This window comes from Telopea speciosissima, chromosome 2, assembly GCF_018873765.1.
Source record: "Telopea speciosissima isolate NSW1024214 ecotype Mountain lineage chromosome 2, Tspe_v1, whole genome shotgun sequence".
Lineage (NCBI taxonomy): Eukaryota > Viridiplantae > Streptophyta > Magnoliopsida > Proteales > Proteaceae > Telopea > Telopea speciosissima.
The window spans coordinates 64,834,328-64,853,365 of NC_057917.1; the positions used below are offsets into that span (position 1 = coordinate 64,834,328).

The window sequence follows — 19,038 nt, forward strand, 5'->3', positions numbered from 1 at the left end:
TATGTGGTTGTGGTGTGTGGCTGCAATCTATCCCTTCCAATCCGCGTTAGTTTGATAGGTTAGATGGATATGTGTTAGGACGCCACTTTAATTCGTTAGATGCTTGTGAGTTAGGACGCATTAATTTTTGTTAGTTTAATTAGTTTAATCTAGTACTTTTTGGTTCACTTTGCATTGCTTTAAAGTTAGTGAAATAGAGTGGCGTACATCTCCTCGTGTTCGACCCGTAGCTACGATTGACCCGTACGCTTGCGGTATTATTTTAACTCAAACATTACTTTCAGTAAATTTGACTCCTAAAAAGTCAGATATTCATTGACCTTTAGATCTTCCATACAAAATACTTTCAAAATAAATCTTAGATTGTGCATGGTTTGAAGGGAAACAAAGAAAATTTACAAAAAGCAAAGGACATTTCTATGGTTTTCTTTAAGTGGTAACTTCTTCTGTGTTCGATTAAAGTGATACTTTCTTTTTCTTTTCATTGTCAACCAAATGGAAGTTCAAAAATGATACATAATGTCAATTTACCTCCTCTGACACTTCCCTTTCGCCATCCAATCAAACCAGAACCTGTTCCCAATTGCTCATTGGAGGCAAGATATCCACAGGGATTCAAATAGGACATGTCAAAGATCCTAGGACCCAACTACAACATATTGAACAGCAGATGGTTGGCATTTAAGCAAGAAACAGAAAACACTGAACTTGGCTGAATTTGTAAAGGTTAGTAACTGTTTCTAATTTCTTTGAAACTTGCTGGCCACATGATAGCCCATGTTGAAGAGGCTCTCTCTCGAATCAACTATCGATTGGTGTGAATATACAATATTTTTTTAAAGTAAATATCAGAGAGAAGTGATAACCACAGAATCTCAAGGCATTCAGGGGGCAATAGTACATCAACTATCAATTGGTGTGAATATACAACATTTTTTAAAGTCAAAATCAGAGATAAGTGAAAACCACAGAATCTCAAGGCATTCAGGAGGCAATAGCACTAGATACAGTTATCAGCCAGTTAGATTATATGTTACCAGAAGTATTTAAAAACCAGGGTAAACCTTGGGCAAATATTCAGTGACTATCATCATTGGACTACTTTGAGTTACAGCCCCCAAAAACTGGACTACATTTGGATGCCGTATCTTCTGAAGCAAAGCAAGCTCATCCCTAAATGCCCTTCTGTAAACCAATCAGACACCAAAATGTCAAAGAAGAAAGATTCAGCAAAGAATATAGCAAAACAATACCAAGAAGTAAATAAAAACTTAAAATCCACAACTACTATAGGACCAACCCACACTTTATCATCATAAGTAAACACATCCTCCCCAAGTGTCTTCACAGCAACTTGGATTCCATGCCATGATGCACTGCAAAAGGTTCCCTGCAATATATCTCATATGAATGAAATAAGCTGATATTTAAATCCAATAGGACGATGAAAATTGAAACCAAATGTGGACTTTCAACAGAAATAACTAAGTAGACAACTCCAATACACATTATTAAATGGAAAACATAACAATAGAAGTCACAGAAGTTTTCAACTAAACAAAAATGACATAAATGTGACTAGATTCAACTATTAGGAGACCATAGAAGAGACTACATTCAAAGTCAATAGAATTCATTTTCAACAACTAGTGGACCAAAGAAGATCTTCTTAAAACTGCTGTTACCATAGATGACAAAATAAATTATCTTTAAAACTATACTTGGGCTAGGGGGGCTATCAAGTTTGTAAATGCATAAACACATTAAAAGCACCATATATGCTCTGCAGATCACAAATCTGCCACAAAGTACCAAACATATTTATTTACATGGACATATGATAACTCTGTCTTAATTTCACCCGAGGAAAAATCATGAACAACACCATTTACTCCGTCTTCATTCTGCTTATCTTAAAACCTTTTCATTCTAAGGTTGATCTCCAAAACTCTAACTTGGTGTTGATCCCTGCTTTTATCTCATCCACCAAAACAACATCATCAGCAAAAAGCATACACCAAGGAAGCTCATCTTGAATGTCTCTGGTTAAATCATCCATGATAAGCGCAAACAAATATGGGCTTAAAGCTGATCCTTGATGTAACCCAGTTGTAACTGGGAATCCACTATCTTCACCCACAGTTCTTACGTTTGTCACTGCACCATCATACATATCATTAATTATGTCCACATATTTACTTGAAACACTTCTCTTCTCTAGTAATTGACAGATTAACTCTCTAGGGACTCTGTCATAAGCTTTTTCTAGGTCAATTTATAACCATATGGAGATCCTTCTTGCGATCTCTAGATCTTTCCATAAGTCTCCTAATTAGGTAAATAGCTTCCGTCATGGATCTTGCTAGCATAAAACCAAATTGGTTCTCCGCAATAGTAGTTTCTTGTCTCAAGTGGGTTGCAATTGTTGAGGAAAAGTCCTCACACATCATCCATTATGGTTTTGATGATAACAAATAAACTCTTTGTGCTAACTTGTGTTAAATTGTATAGAAATACTACACAAGAGTAGAGCATCAAGTGAGGGGGAGCACTCAAAAGATTGATGCACTAAGTCAAGACTTTCAAGACAAATTAAAGTGAAGAACTCAACTCAAAACACTTCATCAAACAAATTCATGGAAAACAAGACTTAAAGAACTTGTTGTAATATTGTATTGAGGTGTAAATGAGTTAAGGTCCATATTCAAATGTAACGCACACACTCACGCATACATACATATAGTATGACCTTAGGAGGTTAAATTAGACATATTTCACATGGACTAATCCAAAGGAAATGACCCAGATTTGTCCAACTAAGGACTTAACCAATTTCAGCAGAATTTGCTGATCCAGCATGCTGAATCATAATCCGGTATACCGAATCACTTTTATCCCACATATGCAATCTCAGGAAAATGGTTACAGAGAGCAAACGGAATGTGCCGAATCATGATCCGGCATACCGAATCATGATCCAGCATACCGAATCATATTATGACTGTTAGAATTTAGCCGTTGATCAACGGATAAATTCTGTGATCCGGCATACCGCATCAGGCCTGACCTGTATCCGAATTTAGCAATGACTCATGGATGCTTTGAGCACCTTTGTCTATAAATAGGTAATCTTAATTGAGCTAAACACAATTAATTAGAGCTAATCAAAGGCACCAAAAGACATTTCTACAAAACTTGATCATTCGAAGTATTGAAGTGTACATTCATTCATTCATCTTCAAGCATTCATTCAAGCTCCTTCACTTCACTTAGCTTTAAGCTTCAAGTTGAAAGGTAGCATACACTACTAAGGTTGAGGTAACTCCTTCTTTATTACCCTTTATTTAAATGGTAGTTTGAGTCCTCTTGCTCGGAATCAAGAGTAGTTTGAGTCCTCTTGGTCAAAATCAAGAGTAGTTGGTTGTTTGAGTCCTCTTGCTCTTAATCAAGATTTGTACGAGTTCTCTTGCTCACTCTCAAGATTATTTTTAGTGGAATTCTCTCTAAGGTGAGAGGAGTGGATGTAGGCAAGTTTTGGCCGAACCACTATAAATCTTGGTGTTATCTTTGCAATTTATTTGTCTTATATTGATAACATTTTTATTTCCGCAAAAGTTTATACTTTCCACTACGTTCACCTATTCACCCCCCTCTAGGTGAATTCACATCAATAACCCTCTCCCATAATTTCATAGTATGACTCATTAGTTTTATGCCTCTATAGTTATTGCAGCTATGAATATCACCTTTATTTTTTGTAAATCGAAACCACAATACTTCTCCTCCATTCATCTAGCATTTTCCTTGTGCTTGTAATCTTATTAAATAGTTTGGTTAGCCAAGATAAACCATAGATTCCTAAGCTCTTTCACACTTCTATTGGGATCTCATTTGGGCCATGTGCCTTGCCTACGTTCATCCTCCTTAAAGCTTCTTTTACTTCAGACACCCTAATCCTTCGTATATATCTACGACATGTGGTTTCTTGATGGATAATGCAGTCTTCTGGAACACTATTACTCGAAGTGTGTTCATTTAGTAGGCTGCAGAAATAACCTTCCCATCTCTTCTTAATAACCTCATCCCTTATTAGTACTTTTTCATCTTCATTTTTAATACATCTAACATTGTCGAGATCTCTACTCTTCCTTTCCTTCACTCTAGCTATCTTATAAATAACTTTTTCTTAGTGGATAATAGAGAAAGGAATATGACTTTCATTGTCACTGGGAAAATAAGGGGACCTTGTGTGCTTTGCAAGTTCACAGATATCACAAGTAAATTTGTCCACAGAACAGTGCTTTATTAGTGGACTTTGTTAGTTTCGAACGAAATAAGTTGGTTTTGCTGGTTTTGACTCTTAAGGTTTATGGAAACTTAGTTTTTTTGTGATCTTTGGCCAAATCACTCTCATACAAGCAGGGAATGAGTTGTTGGGCAGTAGTGGAACGCATCAAAAGCAACGTTTTGCCACATTTGTGGAAGTTTTGTGCAAGATTCAAAGTTGTGTGGAATAGACCATATTAGAAATGTACACAGTAACATATAATATATGCTACCAACCTAGGGTCCAATATCAAACTACCATTTTGGGTGTGTTTTTTTACAATCTAAGGGTTCCACTATGTTTAGAGGGCCTAAAATAGGGTTTCATAGAAATTTTGGGACCTAATTTGGCCATTTGGACCTCGAAACCTTCTAGATTTCAACCAAAATTTCACGGTATCACGAAATATTTTGATTTCGAGCCTGGTCAAAAGTCAAAACCCGGCTCAAAACCGAAACCTGAAACCTTGGCCATAATTTTATTAACCACACATACTTAGAACCCCAAACTCATATGTCATCCCACCACTACTTCACAAGTACCTTGCTGATCATCTTTCTACACCATAAAACCAGAAAGATTCGAAGTATGGACACCTTTATCACTTCACTAGTTGAAACATAAAAAGTTTTCTTTCATTTCCAAAAAGCCACCCTTACACCCATGCTATGAAAACTAATAACTTTGAGAACCTATCCACAACTTTATCAAAAACACAAGAAGTTCTCTTTCAATCCAAAAAGGAGTCTGATGCAGATTCATCACCAAATAGGGCTTGTTTCATTGGGAATAAGTCTAGTGTTGGGTTACATACATGTTGGGCCTTTGATCCCATGGGTTTCTAATGTAATAGGCCACTTTTATGGGCCTAAAATATGGGTATATAGATTGCATACGGGATTAGCCCAATACTTAGTTTATTTTTATGTTTTTTAATTGAACCGGTTCAAATTGGTTGCATCCAATTGGCTCAATTTAAGTGATCATGTGACTTGGTTAAGTGGTCATGTGACAACTTAATTGATCATGTGATGTAAGTTGGGCTGGATTAGGACTCTATAAGTCCAGCCATGTTTTGAGTCTATTTCCTTTTAGTATTCTAGTTTCCTAGTCAGTTTAAGTTACCTAATCGGTTAGGGATAGGGTTAGGCCATTCCTTTTTAGTGTCTAAGTCTATTTTTGAGTCTTCTATATAAGTTTGTAAGGGAGGCCAGCATTACATACGAATTTGATTAATAAAAATTAGCTTTATGCTTGCTGCCATTGCTGCTGCTCTTTGTGAGTGTATATCCTTATGGATCTCAAGGTGGTAAAGGGTAGGTGGACTCCTGCGACTCCTTGCATTGTGAAGATCGGGAGGCTCTTTCAAATCATCAAGCTACTGCCATTGTTCTGCAATATAGTGAGTTTGAACCTGTTTTCTTATTTTAAACCTTCTTCTATCATCCTTCATCTTCCCTTAGACCTAATCCACAGTCCCCTCCATCCATCAAACCCTAATTCTCCATTAAACCTGCATTCCTACCTCCACTAGGATTCCCCCATAACTCCAGATTTAGCCTTCACTTTCAAACCCTACTTCCAGCCTACATTCCCCACATCATTCCCCACACTCGACCTTAACCCTAGCCCTTAATCTCCACTGTAACCCCTCCATTCTTCCACTCCATTAAAACCCAAAACCTGCAACTCAATTCTGTCCAAAATTGCAGAATTTTAAAACCTTCCCAAATCCAATTATTTTTATCCCATAATAACCCTCTAGACCTGCCCATTAATACCCTATAAACCCCTTTCCCAATGTCCAACCCAAACCTAGGAATTGACCTAAATCCTAGTGCTGTCCATTCGAACCAGCAGCCCCTTTTGATATTTGATCCTGTTGTTTGGCTCCTAGTAGGTCTCCTACCTATCTAGGACTACATTAATTGGTATCAAAGCCATGGATGTATATGGCATTCCAGTTCTGCCACCTCCACCAGATGAACAAGGTTTATTTGCCCTACCCTCATATAATAGTGATGATGGGGCTGATTACTATGAAGACTTGGGTGAAGATTAGCGACGTAGCTGCATACTCTATACTCGTATGAAGGCTGGATAACGCACTGCTCAGATTATTGTTGATAGTGGCAGTTGTGTTAATGTGGTTTCTGAAAGATATGTGCAGAAGGCCAATCTGAAGCGTGAAAAGCATCCTCTACCTTACAAGGTTGCTCTGCTGAATGGCAACAAATTAGAGGTAAATGAAAGGTGTTATGTTCCTTTACAACTCCAACACTATGCTGAAGAGGTTTGGTGCGACATCATCCCAATGCAAATGACTGATGTGTTATTGGGAAGACCCTGGTTATATGACAACGATGTTGCTATTTATGGAAGAAAAAATCAGTGTGTGTTTCAACACAAGGGACAACAGACCATTCTAAATCCTCTTAATCTACCCTCCAAGATGCGCAAACGACAAATTATGCGCACCAACCAGAAGGGGACAGATTGTGAGAGTAAAGTCTTAGCTGTACCACAGAAGGAATTTGAGCAGACCAGCCATGTTTCAGGCCTGATCCTAGATGTGGTTACACAACAAGTTGCTGCCCAGCCTGAGGTCAAGTTAGCACAGCCCATCAAGGAGTTATTGCATGATTTTTCTGATGCAGTGTCAAAGGAGCTGCCAAACGAGTTACCTCCACTGAGAAATATTCAGCATGTAATTGATTTGGTGTCTGGTTCTACTTTACCAAATCTGCCAGCCTACAGAATGATCCTACAGAGCATGATGAACTCAAGAAGCATGTCAAAGAGCTGCTCCAAAAGGGTTTCATTCAAGAGAGCCTAAGTCCTTGTGCTGATACAACGGGAAATGAAGAGGTGATTCCACAGGAGAACAATGACCTTCAAGATGTTGTTCTTGAAGAGGTGGAGCTTGTGTCTCAAGCATTAGATGAGAAGGTTATTAACACTGAAGACTCTATGGACAGGACATTCACAGTTGCTGTTGATTCAGAAAACGAACACATAGAGTTTGTTATGCCACCATGGTTCTTCGAAGAGAAAGCTCCACGCCTTGAAGATTTTATCCCCAATGTTCCTGCTTCACCGGAATTTTGTTTGGGGATGGTCAAAGCTGCTGATCAGATGTTGATTCCCCCTCATCACTACAAAATTCGAGGATGAATTTTTTCAAGTTGGGGAGGGTTGATGCAGATTCATCACCAAATAGGGCTTGTTTCTTTGGGAATAAGTCTAGGGTTGGGTTACATACATGTTGGGCCTTTGATCCCATGGGTTTCTAATGTAATAGGCCACTTTTATGGGCCTAAAATATGGGTATATAGGTTGCAAACGGAATTAGCCCAATACTTAGTTTATTTTTATGTTTTTTAATTGAACCGGTTCAAATTGGTTGCATCCAATTGGCTCAATTTAAGTGATCATGTGACTTGGTTAAGTGGTCATGTGACAACTTAATTGATCATGTGATGTAAGTTGGGCTGGATTAGGACTCTATAAGTCCAGCCATGTTTTGAGTCTATTTCCTTTTAGTATTCTAGTTTCCTAGTCAGTTTAAGTTATCTAATAGGTTAGGGATAGGGTTAGGCCATTCCTTTTTAGTGTCTAAGTCTATTTTTGAGTCTTCTATATAAGTTTGTAAGGGAGGCCAGCATTACATACGAATTTGATTAATAAAAATTAGCTTTATGCTTGCTGCCATTGCTGCTGCTCTTTGTGAGTGTATATCCTTATGGATCTCAAGGTGGTAAAGGGTAGGTGGACTCCTGCGACTCCTTGCATTGTGAAGATCGGGAGGCTCTTTCAAATCATCAAGCTGCTGCCATTGTCCTGCAATATAGTGAGTTTGAACCTGTTTTCTTATTTTAAACCTTCTTCTATCATCCTTCATCTTCCCTTAGACCTAATCCACAGTCCCCTCCATCCATCAAACCCCAATTCTCCATTAAACCTGCATTCCTACCTCCACTAGGATTCCCCCATAACTCCATATTTAGCCTTCACTTTCAAACCCTACTTCCAGCCTACATTCCCCACATCATTCCCCACACTCGACCTTAACCCTAGCCCTTAGTCTCCATTGTAACCCCTCCATTCCTCCACTCCATTAAAACCCAAAACCTGCAACTCAATTCTATCCAAAATTGCAGAATTTTAAAACCTTCCCAAATCCAATTATTTTTATCCCATAATAACCCCCTAGACCTGCCCATTAATACCCTATAAACCCCTTTCCCAATGCCCAACCCAAACTCTAGGAATTGACCTAAATCCTAGTGCTGTCCATTCGAACCAGCAGCCCCTTTCGATATTTGATCCTGTTGTTTGGCTCCTAGTAGGTCTCCTACCTATCTAGGACTACATTAGAGTCCCTTTAAAGTGTTCAAGATTCTAGATGATCCATCAAGTTTTGTGAACACTAGGAGATCATCTAAAACACACCTTTTCGAATGAGATACAAACAAAGTGCAGAACAAAGTTCCCAAATTGCAAGAGTTACTTGGGAAAATTAACAGAACGATGAAACAAAATGGCAACTCGATAGGGTAGGCATATCATAAAAAAGTTTTCATTAAAACAAAGGAGATAAATTTTCCTGCCCGTATTCTGACAGTGGACATTGTAAAATATGTGTACCATCATTTGAAAGTCACTATTACAATATCTGAAATTCAATTTTAGTAACCAAGGATCCAACACAGCCAACCCACTCCTCCAAATTCTATTGAAAAAGTTAATAACATTAATGAAAAAGAACTAGGATAAAGAATTCCTAGACCTCATCTCCTTAGGACATAAAAGCTCTCTTACAGCCAATCAAGTAGAAACTGCATTCTCACTAGACAATCAAATTTCATTCTATTCAGTGCAAAATCCACAATACGAACTCCCTCCCAAAAATGAGGGAGGGGGAACTGCTTACCAAGGCTTAAAACAAGATTCCAGGGCAGACAACTGGATTGCTTGAATTAGCTCCCAAAATAGAAAAGGTACACCTCCAAAAATAAAATGAAGTAAAGTAACAGGTACCTTAGTTATGTTAACACTTCTCGTAAAATCAAGCTCAGTAGGATCAATCTCATACTCTGGGACTTCACGGGCATTGTGGACATGCATAGGAGCCATCTGGAATGGTAATCATACAAAAGAAATATTACCAAAAAGAAAGATGGACAGGAAAGCAAACAACACAAGATAAGTTACAAAAGTTTATGAACTGTAGGGCACAATTAGGCCCAGAAATTTATCGAAAGAATAGACTTCAAAAGCTAACCAAGACATACCAGAGGCTTGGCACCATGTTTCTCCAAAAGTTTGATAACATCATGGTTTTTGTAATATATTGCATCTGCAAGAGGCTGTTCAAACAACAGTAAATCATTATGGAACAACTTACAACTGAAGTATTTTCTTTTATAAATAAGCATGATGATTAAGATTCTAAACAATGGTAGGAAAAAATTGAAGTCATATTGTAAATCATAGAGGGGGTTTTGTAGAACGATCACAAATTTTTATAGTAGATTATGAGAAAAATGTTTTTCCTCCTAATCCAAATTTGGCGAAAATAGGTACCTTAGAGCAGTGGGAAAGCCTTGGCACAACGGTTAAGGGGCGTTTGCAACCTGTTGGTTGCGGGTTCGAAACTTGGAAACAGCCTCTCTTGCGAAGCATGGGATAAGGTTGCCTACATTTGCCCCTCCCAGACCTTGCAGTAGCGTGAGCCTTGTACACTGAGACGCTCTTTTAGGTACTTCTAGAGCAAAATCACATTATGTAGTAAGCCCTTTATATTTCTGTAGAATGACCTACTCCATTCGAGTTGGCAAGACACTTAGGCCAGATTTGGTATGATTTCTATTTCAATTTTGGATTAATTTCATGAAATAGTTAACAAATAGCTTTTTGGTCAAAAAATTGAAATTGTTTTGGTTGCATCAATTTGAAATATTTCAAGAATAAGAAATCCATTTGGTACTTCAATTTCTTAGAATAAATTCTCTATATTTCTTTGGGCGGGGGCGAGGCTAGGAAAGGGGGGGTGCGGTAGTGGTGGTGCAGTGGTTGTGGTGGCATGGTGGTGGTGAAATCATCAAGAGACGAAAAGGTTTGGTGTTTTATTTTTAACATGAAATTACTGTTTTGCCCATCAAATTAACATGTGCTCATTAAAGAGCACAAGTGAAAATGAATTTCAATTTCAAAATTGAAACAACTCCTCAGCTATTATTCCATTTGATTTCTATTTCACTGAAATAAGGTGCAAAAATCAAACCAAACAATTTCCAAAATAGAAATCACCCCATGAGATTGAAATAGAAATCACACCAAATCAGACCTTAGAAACTAGGTTCTGAAATGCTGTAATGCAATATGATACGAGGATGCTAATAATAACCTAATATGAGAAAACAAACATATAATAAAAAAAATAAAGAATATATATAGTATAAGCATATTCATCAAAAAACAAAGAAATGAAGAGCGAGCATAATAGCATATAATAAAGAAACAAAACCCACCTCACCCTTCTCTAAGGCCGACTCCCAGTCCATTAAGACTATTATGTCCTCCCTGCATCTCTTCCAAGGGCTCTCGGGTCTGCGCATCAACCTCCTTAAGTCCCACATCTTCCTTGCTGCAATTCCCGAACCCTCCAAAACCCACCTCACCCTTCTCACCGGCTTTTCCCCTGGTTCCCTCTCTGTTAAATACCTTGGCCTCCCCCTTATCACAGCCAAACTGTCCGCCTATCACTGTACCCCCCATTTTAGACTCATTTACTCTTCTGACCTTGGCAGAGATTCCTTGCTAGCCTCCATTATTTCTCAGGGTTCTTGGTCTCCCCCTTCTCCCCCCCCCCCCCCATCACCCTATTTGACTATGGAGCACCCTCCTCCCCCCCCCCCCCTAATCCCTCCTAGGCACCATGGTAGAGGTGATGTGGTTCCTTAACTCCCCTCTGCTTCAGGTCTACTCAGCTCCCAGTCAGCTTGGGATTTGATTACACTTAGAGGTCCTGTTTCCCCCTGGCACAAGATCATCTGGTTCAAAGGCCACATCCCCCCTCAGAGCTTCCCCGCTTGGAGAGCCTCTCCAACTGCCTCCCCACGCAGGCATTTCTCATCCGCCGTCAGCTTCAGGTCTCCCCTTACTGCTGCCTTTGTTGGATTAGTTATGAAGATGCAGACCATTTGTTCTTCTCTTGCCCATTCACTGCTACCATTTGGAAGAGAGCTTTTAGTAGCAGCTGGCCTGGCAGAAGAAGAGCCCTCTCCCCTTCAGAGAGAGTGGATTTGGATTGATATGAATTTTGGTGTAAACTCCAGATGTGACTCAGTCGGCAAGCTTGCCATCTCTCACATTTGGATGGAGTGTAATCGAAACTTCGAAGATGGACTTCCAACTCTCACTTCTTGGATAAGATTTGGAATGCCATCTCCTTTGATGTCAGCTCCAAGATTGCTTCTCTCCCCCACTTTTCTGTAAGGGACTCCCCAAGGAACAGGCTCATTGTTGTCTCCTGGGGTCTGTCCCCTTCTTTATTGCAGCCGGCCCCTCCGCTTTAGCTGGTTAGCCCTGCTGCTCTTCCCCCCCCCCCCCTTGTTCCTTCTTTTCTCTTTGGCCCTTAGGCTTTTTTATTCTCCCCTCTTTTCTTCGCAATATAATTATTATTTATTCAAAAAAAAAAAAAAAACAAAACAAATGACAGAGCATGTGGTATGTATGATACTTTCTTTTGTTTTTGTTCTCTTTTTTCCTCTCATGCATGATCCATGCATTTCAGTGTATCAGAATTCTGTACAAAAGCCAATTAATCAGTTGGAAAAAGAATCACTTTAATACAACAACTCAGCCTTATCCTAACTAAATGGGGTCAACTACATGGATCTTTACCCTCCAATCAGCTCTGTTCGAGGTACTACTTGAAACAAGGCCTAAGATATGCATGTCTTTCCTTACCAGTTCTTCCAAAATCATTTTAGGTCTACCCCTGGTTCTTTTAGCTCCTTCAATCTGAATCAAATCAATCCTCCATACTGGAGCATTTAAAGGCCTCCGTTGAATATGGCCATGCCACCTCAAACGACTTTCTCGTAGCTTATCATGTATTGGAGCTACTCCCAAATCAGTTCTAATAAGACCGTTTCTTATCTATATGATGCTTCTTAACTGCTCAATATTCCGCACTATACATCATAGCTAGACGTATGACTGTCTTATAAAATTTCCTTAAGTTTTGTAGGAATACGTCGATCACACAACACTCCATATGAACCTCTCCACTTCATCCTTCCTACATGGGGTCCTATTTATAGACCTGAAAAATCATAAATCCTAATTCTATCCTGAGTGCTATTGTGCTGAACTTATTCCTACTTTATTTCTGATCTATTAACTGACCAAATAAAACTTAGACACACTAGGCAAAGAACTGAAACAAAAGTAAAACATCAATTTCATTTTATCTATTCGAAAATAAATAAATAAATAAATCATTTCTGAATGGCGGAACTCCTAGACCAGGTAGGACTTTCTATTGGCTCCTCAAAATGGGTTTGTAGACTTTGATTTTGATTAGGAATGTCTCGGAAGATCAAAATGACTCTACCAACTTAGTTTGGACCAATAGGGTAAGGATTGAAGAAGGAATTCAAATCTGAAGTTGCAGGTGACAGATTTTCCTAGCTGAAATGGAACTTGCTTAAGGATCTTCAAATTCAGCTGGACATTCCCAACAAAAAAGGCAGGCCAAGTTGTTCAAGGTGATACCTTGGCGACCAAGGCATGCGCCTTTCATGCATCCATAAAGGCAACAGCACGCCTAGGCGACACCTAGACAACTATGTATCTAATGATTTGTAGCTGGTTGTTTATGCTTAAAATAACAATTACTAAAAATTTCAAGTAAACTTGAAAGGAAAATCCATGATATAAATAGTTATACATGGTTTCCACCAAACTTCATTGATTTTGCCAAAATATTTTTGTTTCTAGGTGACTAAATCAACCTATTCTCAAAATTTGAATCCTTGCCTTAACATCAAGTAACCAATTTTACAACCTCAACCCATCCTTGAAAGTTAAAACAATGATCTGATCACCCTTCAAACAAATACAAAATGCTAAGATATGGTTGGGTTCCTACTGAAAATAGAGAAGAAATTCCTACTTCTGGAGGTAGGATTTTTAGATTTCAAAGCTTCAAATCCCTTTGATCTCTTAAAATAGGTTTAGATAATGCAAATAAGTTGGGGAACAGCTTATAAGGGATCTCCTATCTCTCTCTAAGAAAGAAATTTCTTTTCTTTTTAACACATTTTATAAGGTATAAACTAAATCTAGTCAACCAACTTGAATCGCAAGATTGAAGTGAAATCATAAGATTTTTGAGTCAGATCTTATGAAAATGATAATTGATGGATTCATTGTATCTTATGATCTAAATGCTAATTGATGGATTATTTTGTAAGATGATCAAGCGGTAAGATCTGGATCGAATGGCTAGGGATTTAGGAGTCAGAGAATGATCCCTTGGTAAATCATAAGATGCTGATAACTTTGCTCATTCCATTAGAAGTTTAAGTAGCATTATAAGAATTTGGAAGTAATTCGAACTCAATTGAGATACAGTTTTCCAGAAAAAGTTGCAAAGATGACCACATATCTCTAACAAAATTAATGTTCTGGTACAAGTAATCTTGGCTTAAAATTGTATAATTGCCTGCAGAAGTATTTATATCCAATCGAAGCTTTCTATAAGTATTTCAAGCATAGAAACTCTTCTTTGAAGATCATTTTTTGACTTCTCTATTGTTTTGGATTTTGACTGATGGAATATACTTTGTTATTCATAAGTTGCTTGATATCAGTGAATGTTGAAGAAGGGACAGATATTTCAAAAACAAAGGAGATGAACGTGAAGATGGAAGTAATGAGGAAGGTAGAGGGGCTAATGTTGATGGAACATCACAGCAGGGTCATATACAATATCAAGAAAAGAAAAAGTTCAACACCCCCCGCCCCCAGGACACACAAAGAAGGGGAGCAAAAAAAAAAGACAGTACTAACCTATAAATTAAGGATTAATCCAGTATGGCAGATGCAATTAGTAAAACCAAGACGTAAACAACAGGATATCTCCAATTCTCACATCATTCCCTTGAATAACTAATTGAATCTCGATTAAGAAAATTCGGATTTAGTGCAAAGAAAGCTGTTGAGTGAACATACCGTACTTTCCCATCGATCTTTGGGATCAACTTTGGCTCCCCTCTGAAGCAGCAATTCAACAACATCAGCACGGCGTTGGCAAGCAGCAACATGCAGAGCGGTCCTGCCATCTACATCCCTGAAATTCACATCGGTTCCAGAATCCAATAGCTCAACTATTCCTTCCAGGTCGCCTTCGTTTGCAAGATACATAAGCCGAAAATTAGGGTCAACAGCTTCCGCAACTTCCAATTCGTCATCTACCTCCGATACATCCCTGCCTTCTGGCGCAAGCGATGATTGCCTACCTATAGTAAACCTTGTCGTCGCCTTTGTTTCCATATCAACTAATCCAACAAACAATGGCAACAATTTACTCTTCTGCTTCTTCTCCGAAAGAAGATGAATTTAATAAACTCAACTCCTAGTTTTGAAAAGTCAAAACCTTGAATTAAACACTAATGATTAACAGTAACTGAATTTTGATGCTTAATTGTCCAAAAGATTGACAAGTAATTAATAACACCAAGAAAAACTTGAACTTTGTAGAGATTTTAGGCTTTAACAGAGTAACAGTGGAGGCTAAAGAGGCGATAAAGAGATCAGAAAAATAATGAAAAGGAGTGAACAGAAGAGAGAAGAAGACTTTTTTTGGAGGGGTTGAAGAGAGAGAAAAAGACGCGGTTGAGTACTTGAGTTTGGGAATGAAGGTTTCAACGACGGAGTTGGTTCGAATTTTCGAAAATACAGATCAGATTAGCCGTAATGATGCCTCATTGCTTGCTGCAATATGAAGTTTTTTCTACCCAAAAAACCTTTTTCCAATTTTTTTTTCTTTTATAAAGGCACAGGCTCAGACTTTGTACAAAAAAAAAAAAGGCTTAGTCCTCACGTTCCCAGTCCCCAATATTCGGTGACGGTGTCCGCAGACTCCGCACATGCGAATCCATACATGACATAGAAAAATATGCGACCCACTTTGTGTGGAGGCACCCTTTCTCTTGAAGTCACGCCGTCACGGGGTTATTTTACGGATTTTTTTTTATAGAGAATAGTCCCGTATCCATAAGGTCCCGTTTGCTTAGGGGAGAAGATGGGGTGGGATTCTTGAGAAGATGAAAGTCACATAGTCTTGGGGTTGTCTTGGGTGAAAGAGCTGAGGGAAAGTTACTTTCCCTATGAGGTCCCATTTGTTTAGAAACGACTTAGGTGGGGTGGAAAAATGTTGATGTGGCAGTTTGATATCCCACTCCAATCTTATTTGATTAATTTTGAATGGAAAACTTACAAAATCTTAGGGGACATCATTAATTGCTATTGATGTGGCACTTCTAAATCTTACCTCTTTGCTATCCAAAATCCCCTCTAAATAAACATGGCATCAAAAGTAATCAAAGTCTCACCAATTTTGTGGATTGATGAGACTTTAAATAGCAAAAGAATGGAATTTAAAATGTCACATGGCACTTCAACAGACAAAGCAATTAATGATGTGCTCTGAGCTTTTATAAATTTACCACCCCAAATTAACCAAACAAAGTTATGATGGGATTTTGAAATGCCATATCAGCATTTTTCCATCCCAATCCTCCCACCCTACCTAAGTCCCCTCTAAACAAATTGGGCCCAAGTGTTCTCTACCTACAAATATGTGTTGATTTTGGATACAGATACCATTTTGTTGAAGGTCATTCAAAGAATTGTTTCGAGCCCACTGGTATTCTTTAGTCTATAGTCTATACCTATCCACGTGTGTCACTTTCGAATACATATACCCTTTGTTGAGGGTATATGTTATATGGGGCATTGTTCTCAGTGCCGCAGCACAGGCTACGCCTAGGTACATGGGGGTGGGTGCAATGACCACCATACCCCCCTGAGTGACATGCCCATGTGCCTTGGCACAGCCTGCGCTACGGCACAGAGAACATTCTCCCATGTAATATTCGAATCGTTATCTCCTCCAATTCACTATTCTCTCCAATTCTTCCAATTCCTCACATGGGGTGAAAATGATCACCTTACCCCTTGCCCAAAAGCACTGCCCAAAGTGGGATCCACTTCTCCCTATTAGAGGAATTGAAAGAATTGGAAGTGCCCGCAAATTGGAAGTGATAACGCTTAAACAATATCAATTACAAAATCCCTTCTTTTACTTTTCTTTCCACGGATAAAGGAAAACAAAAAAATATCCATCAGTGACTTGTAATGAGAAGCGTTCCTTCGATTATCCAAATTTAGTCACGTGTAGTCAATTAATTTGTCAAGTTTCAAAAATGAAAATTGTATTCAAAATTCAACTTTGTAATACAGCGGGCTAAATCAACTTGTCGGTTGTGACTAATCCTCATGTATAACCCAACTACTAGTGGATTAACCAAGATCAATCCTCCAAGTGGTTCAAAAGGGGTAAACTATCCTGTATCTTTTTCTTGCCACAGCCAACTGTCAAGAGAGAATTTTTTTTCTATTTTAGAAAGGAAAATGTGCACTTCTCTATATAAGTTAGAAGCGCATCCTTTCCTTTATATGTTTGTTTTTAATAGAAAAATATCAAATTAATAATAAAGGAATTACAATTAGTGTAATTATGTCCCTAGCATCTTTACATATAAGAGAACATGAAGGGGAAGGATATCTGATATCATTTATACTTGCGAGCTAATCAGCATAATGGTTATCTTTCCTAGCAAAAAACAAAAAAAAAAAACTGATCTAAGCGCAATGGTGAGAGAGCTCCGATATGTTCTCAAGCAGATGTCAAGTGTCCCAATGGGCATGTTGCGTAGCATGAAATTTGTTTCTACGAATGACAAAGATTTCAGTCCATAAGAAGCACTATGAAAGGGAGGCATTGGCTAAGCCAAAATAAGGGTCATCATTAGAGTTTCTACCAATTCATACTTTTTTATTTTAACTTCATTGCCAAAGTGGTAATGGCAATCTATTCATCCATTTACTCATGTTACCTTTTCCCATTATTGATTTGATGTGCAAGATGTCAATATAAGTTAGCTGTGTATGGATCCTTTTTTTTTTTTTCCTCTCTCAATTAAACTTAAAAAATGATAATGTTAATATATTCATCCAAAGCACAATTGGTTGGCTGAAGATAAGAGTAAAAAACCAACTTCTATGCTCTGAAGTGTGTTGCAATGCCCAGTGCATCACACTTGAAAATCCAACCGTCCAACCAACTCTTGAGAAGATAAAAAAGACATTATTGTCCATGTTTTTATTGTTAGATTCTCTAGTATGGCGCACTGCACTTGAGAGGATAAAAATTCGTAACAAACTCCCTTAAGCAAGGATAGAATTGTTGTCCATTAACCCGACCCACCTTGTTCTTCCGTAACTACAAAGGATCTTTTTTGTTGGGTTTCTCTGAATTTGTGGGTTGTTCTTATGCTCTAGTTGTTGAAGTGTTGGCTGCTCGACAAGCTCTACAACTAGCAGTCTCTAAGGGACATGCAGATGTGTTATTAGAAGGAGATAATCTTATGATCATAGATATTCTATGGAAAAATTATCCTCTCCAATTTCCGATGGCTCGGTAGTACGGCAATGCTAGTGTGGATGTTCGACATGTGGTAGCTCGGACATCCAACGGTCTGAGCTCATTGACTTGAGCTCGAACACTTGGATGTCCGAGCTGCCACGTGTCGGACATCCACACTCGCACTGCCACACTCATAGGGAATTGGAAAGGATAATAATCCTATTCTATGCTAAAAGATTGACAACATCTCTTGACATATATGACCTAATATGTTGGACTGCTTTGCTCTTTTGTCTCTGTTTCACTATGTCTTTGTTTGTCATACCTATAGAGAGGTCAATTTTGTGGCTAAGCTAGCTTTTTTTGGTATAATTTCCCAACAGTTTACAATTTGGAGCATTTCCCCACCCCCCTTTTGTACTCCCTCTTCTTGGTACTAATTTTCAAGGGGTTGCTTACCCCGTTTTGTAAGAAGCCCTCTCATTGATAAAATGTTTTTTTTTTTAAAAAATTATCCTATATTAATTTATCATTAAAACCTGACTGCCACTTATTTTTACCCTATAGCGTGCTTGCAGTGTAATCTTGGATCGAAATTGATCACTAATGCACTTGTACGGCCATGTGAGGTAATGACTACAAAAATTTTCGTTTGTTTTTTTTTTTGGCCACTAGGCCCCAATGATGGTTGTATTGATGACCTCTTAAATGTAGTTGTTGGTCCTTGCCAACTAACTGAAAAAAATTCTGCTGCTACACTTGTAGCAGGAATGTTCCTGCTACGAGGCTAGCAGCCAAGGAAATGGAATAATTCACTTCCCCTTTGGGTTCACAAATACCATCCTAGGTTTTAGCATTTTCTAAAATACCATTTTAGATCTCATTTCCTTGGCTGCCGGCCTTGTAGTAGGAACATTCTTGTTACTAGTGTAGCTGCAAATTTTTGTCCCAACTAACTTACTCCTTTGGTTCAAAATCTTCAAGATGT

General features: G+C 38.4%; 1 protein-coding gene across 2 annotated transcripts in view; it reads right to left on the reverse strand.

Moving 5' to 3' along the window:
- LOC122652649 (integrin-linked protein kinase 1-like) overlaps positions 1–15,102 on the reverse strand; it is a 39,577-nt gene extending 24,475 nt beyond the window's left edge. The window contains exons 1-5 of one of the 2 annotated variants that reach the window (XM_043846450.1): positions 14,573–15,102; positions 9,622–9,696; positions 9,368–9,463; positions 1,305–1,390; positions 1,065–1,185 (exon numbers count right to left, since the gene is read on the reverse strand). In XM_043846450.1, the coding sequence (XP_043702385.1) occupies positions 1,065–1,185; positions 1,305–1,390; positions 9,368–9,463; positions 9,622–9,696; positions 14,573–14,893 (699 nt within the window). In that variant the 5' untranslated portion in view covers positions 14,894–15,102. The remainder of the gene's footprint in view (positions 1–1,064; positions 1,186–1,304; positions 1,391–9,367; positions 9,464–9,621; positions 9,697–14,572) is intronic. The other variant, XM_043846451.1, reaches the window with a different exon arrangement.
- Between the last annotated feature and the right edge of the window lie 3,936 nt (positions 15,103–19,038).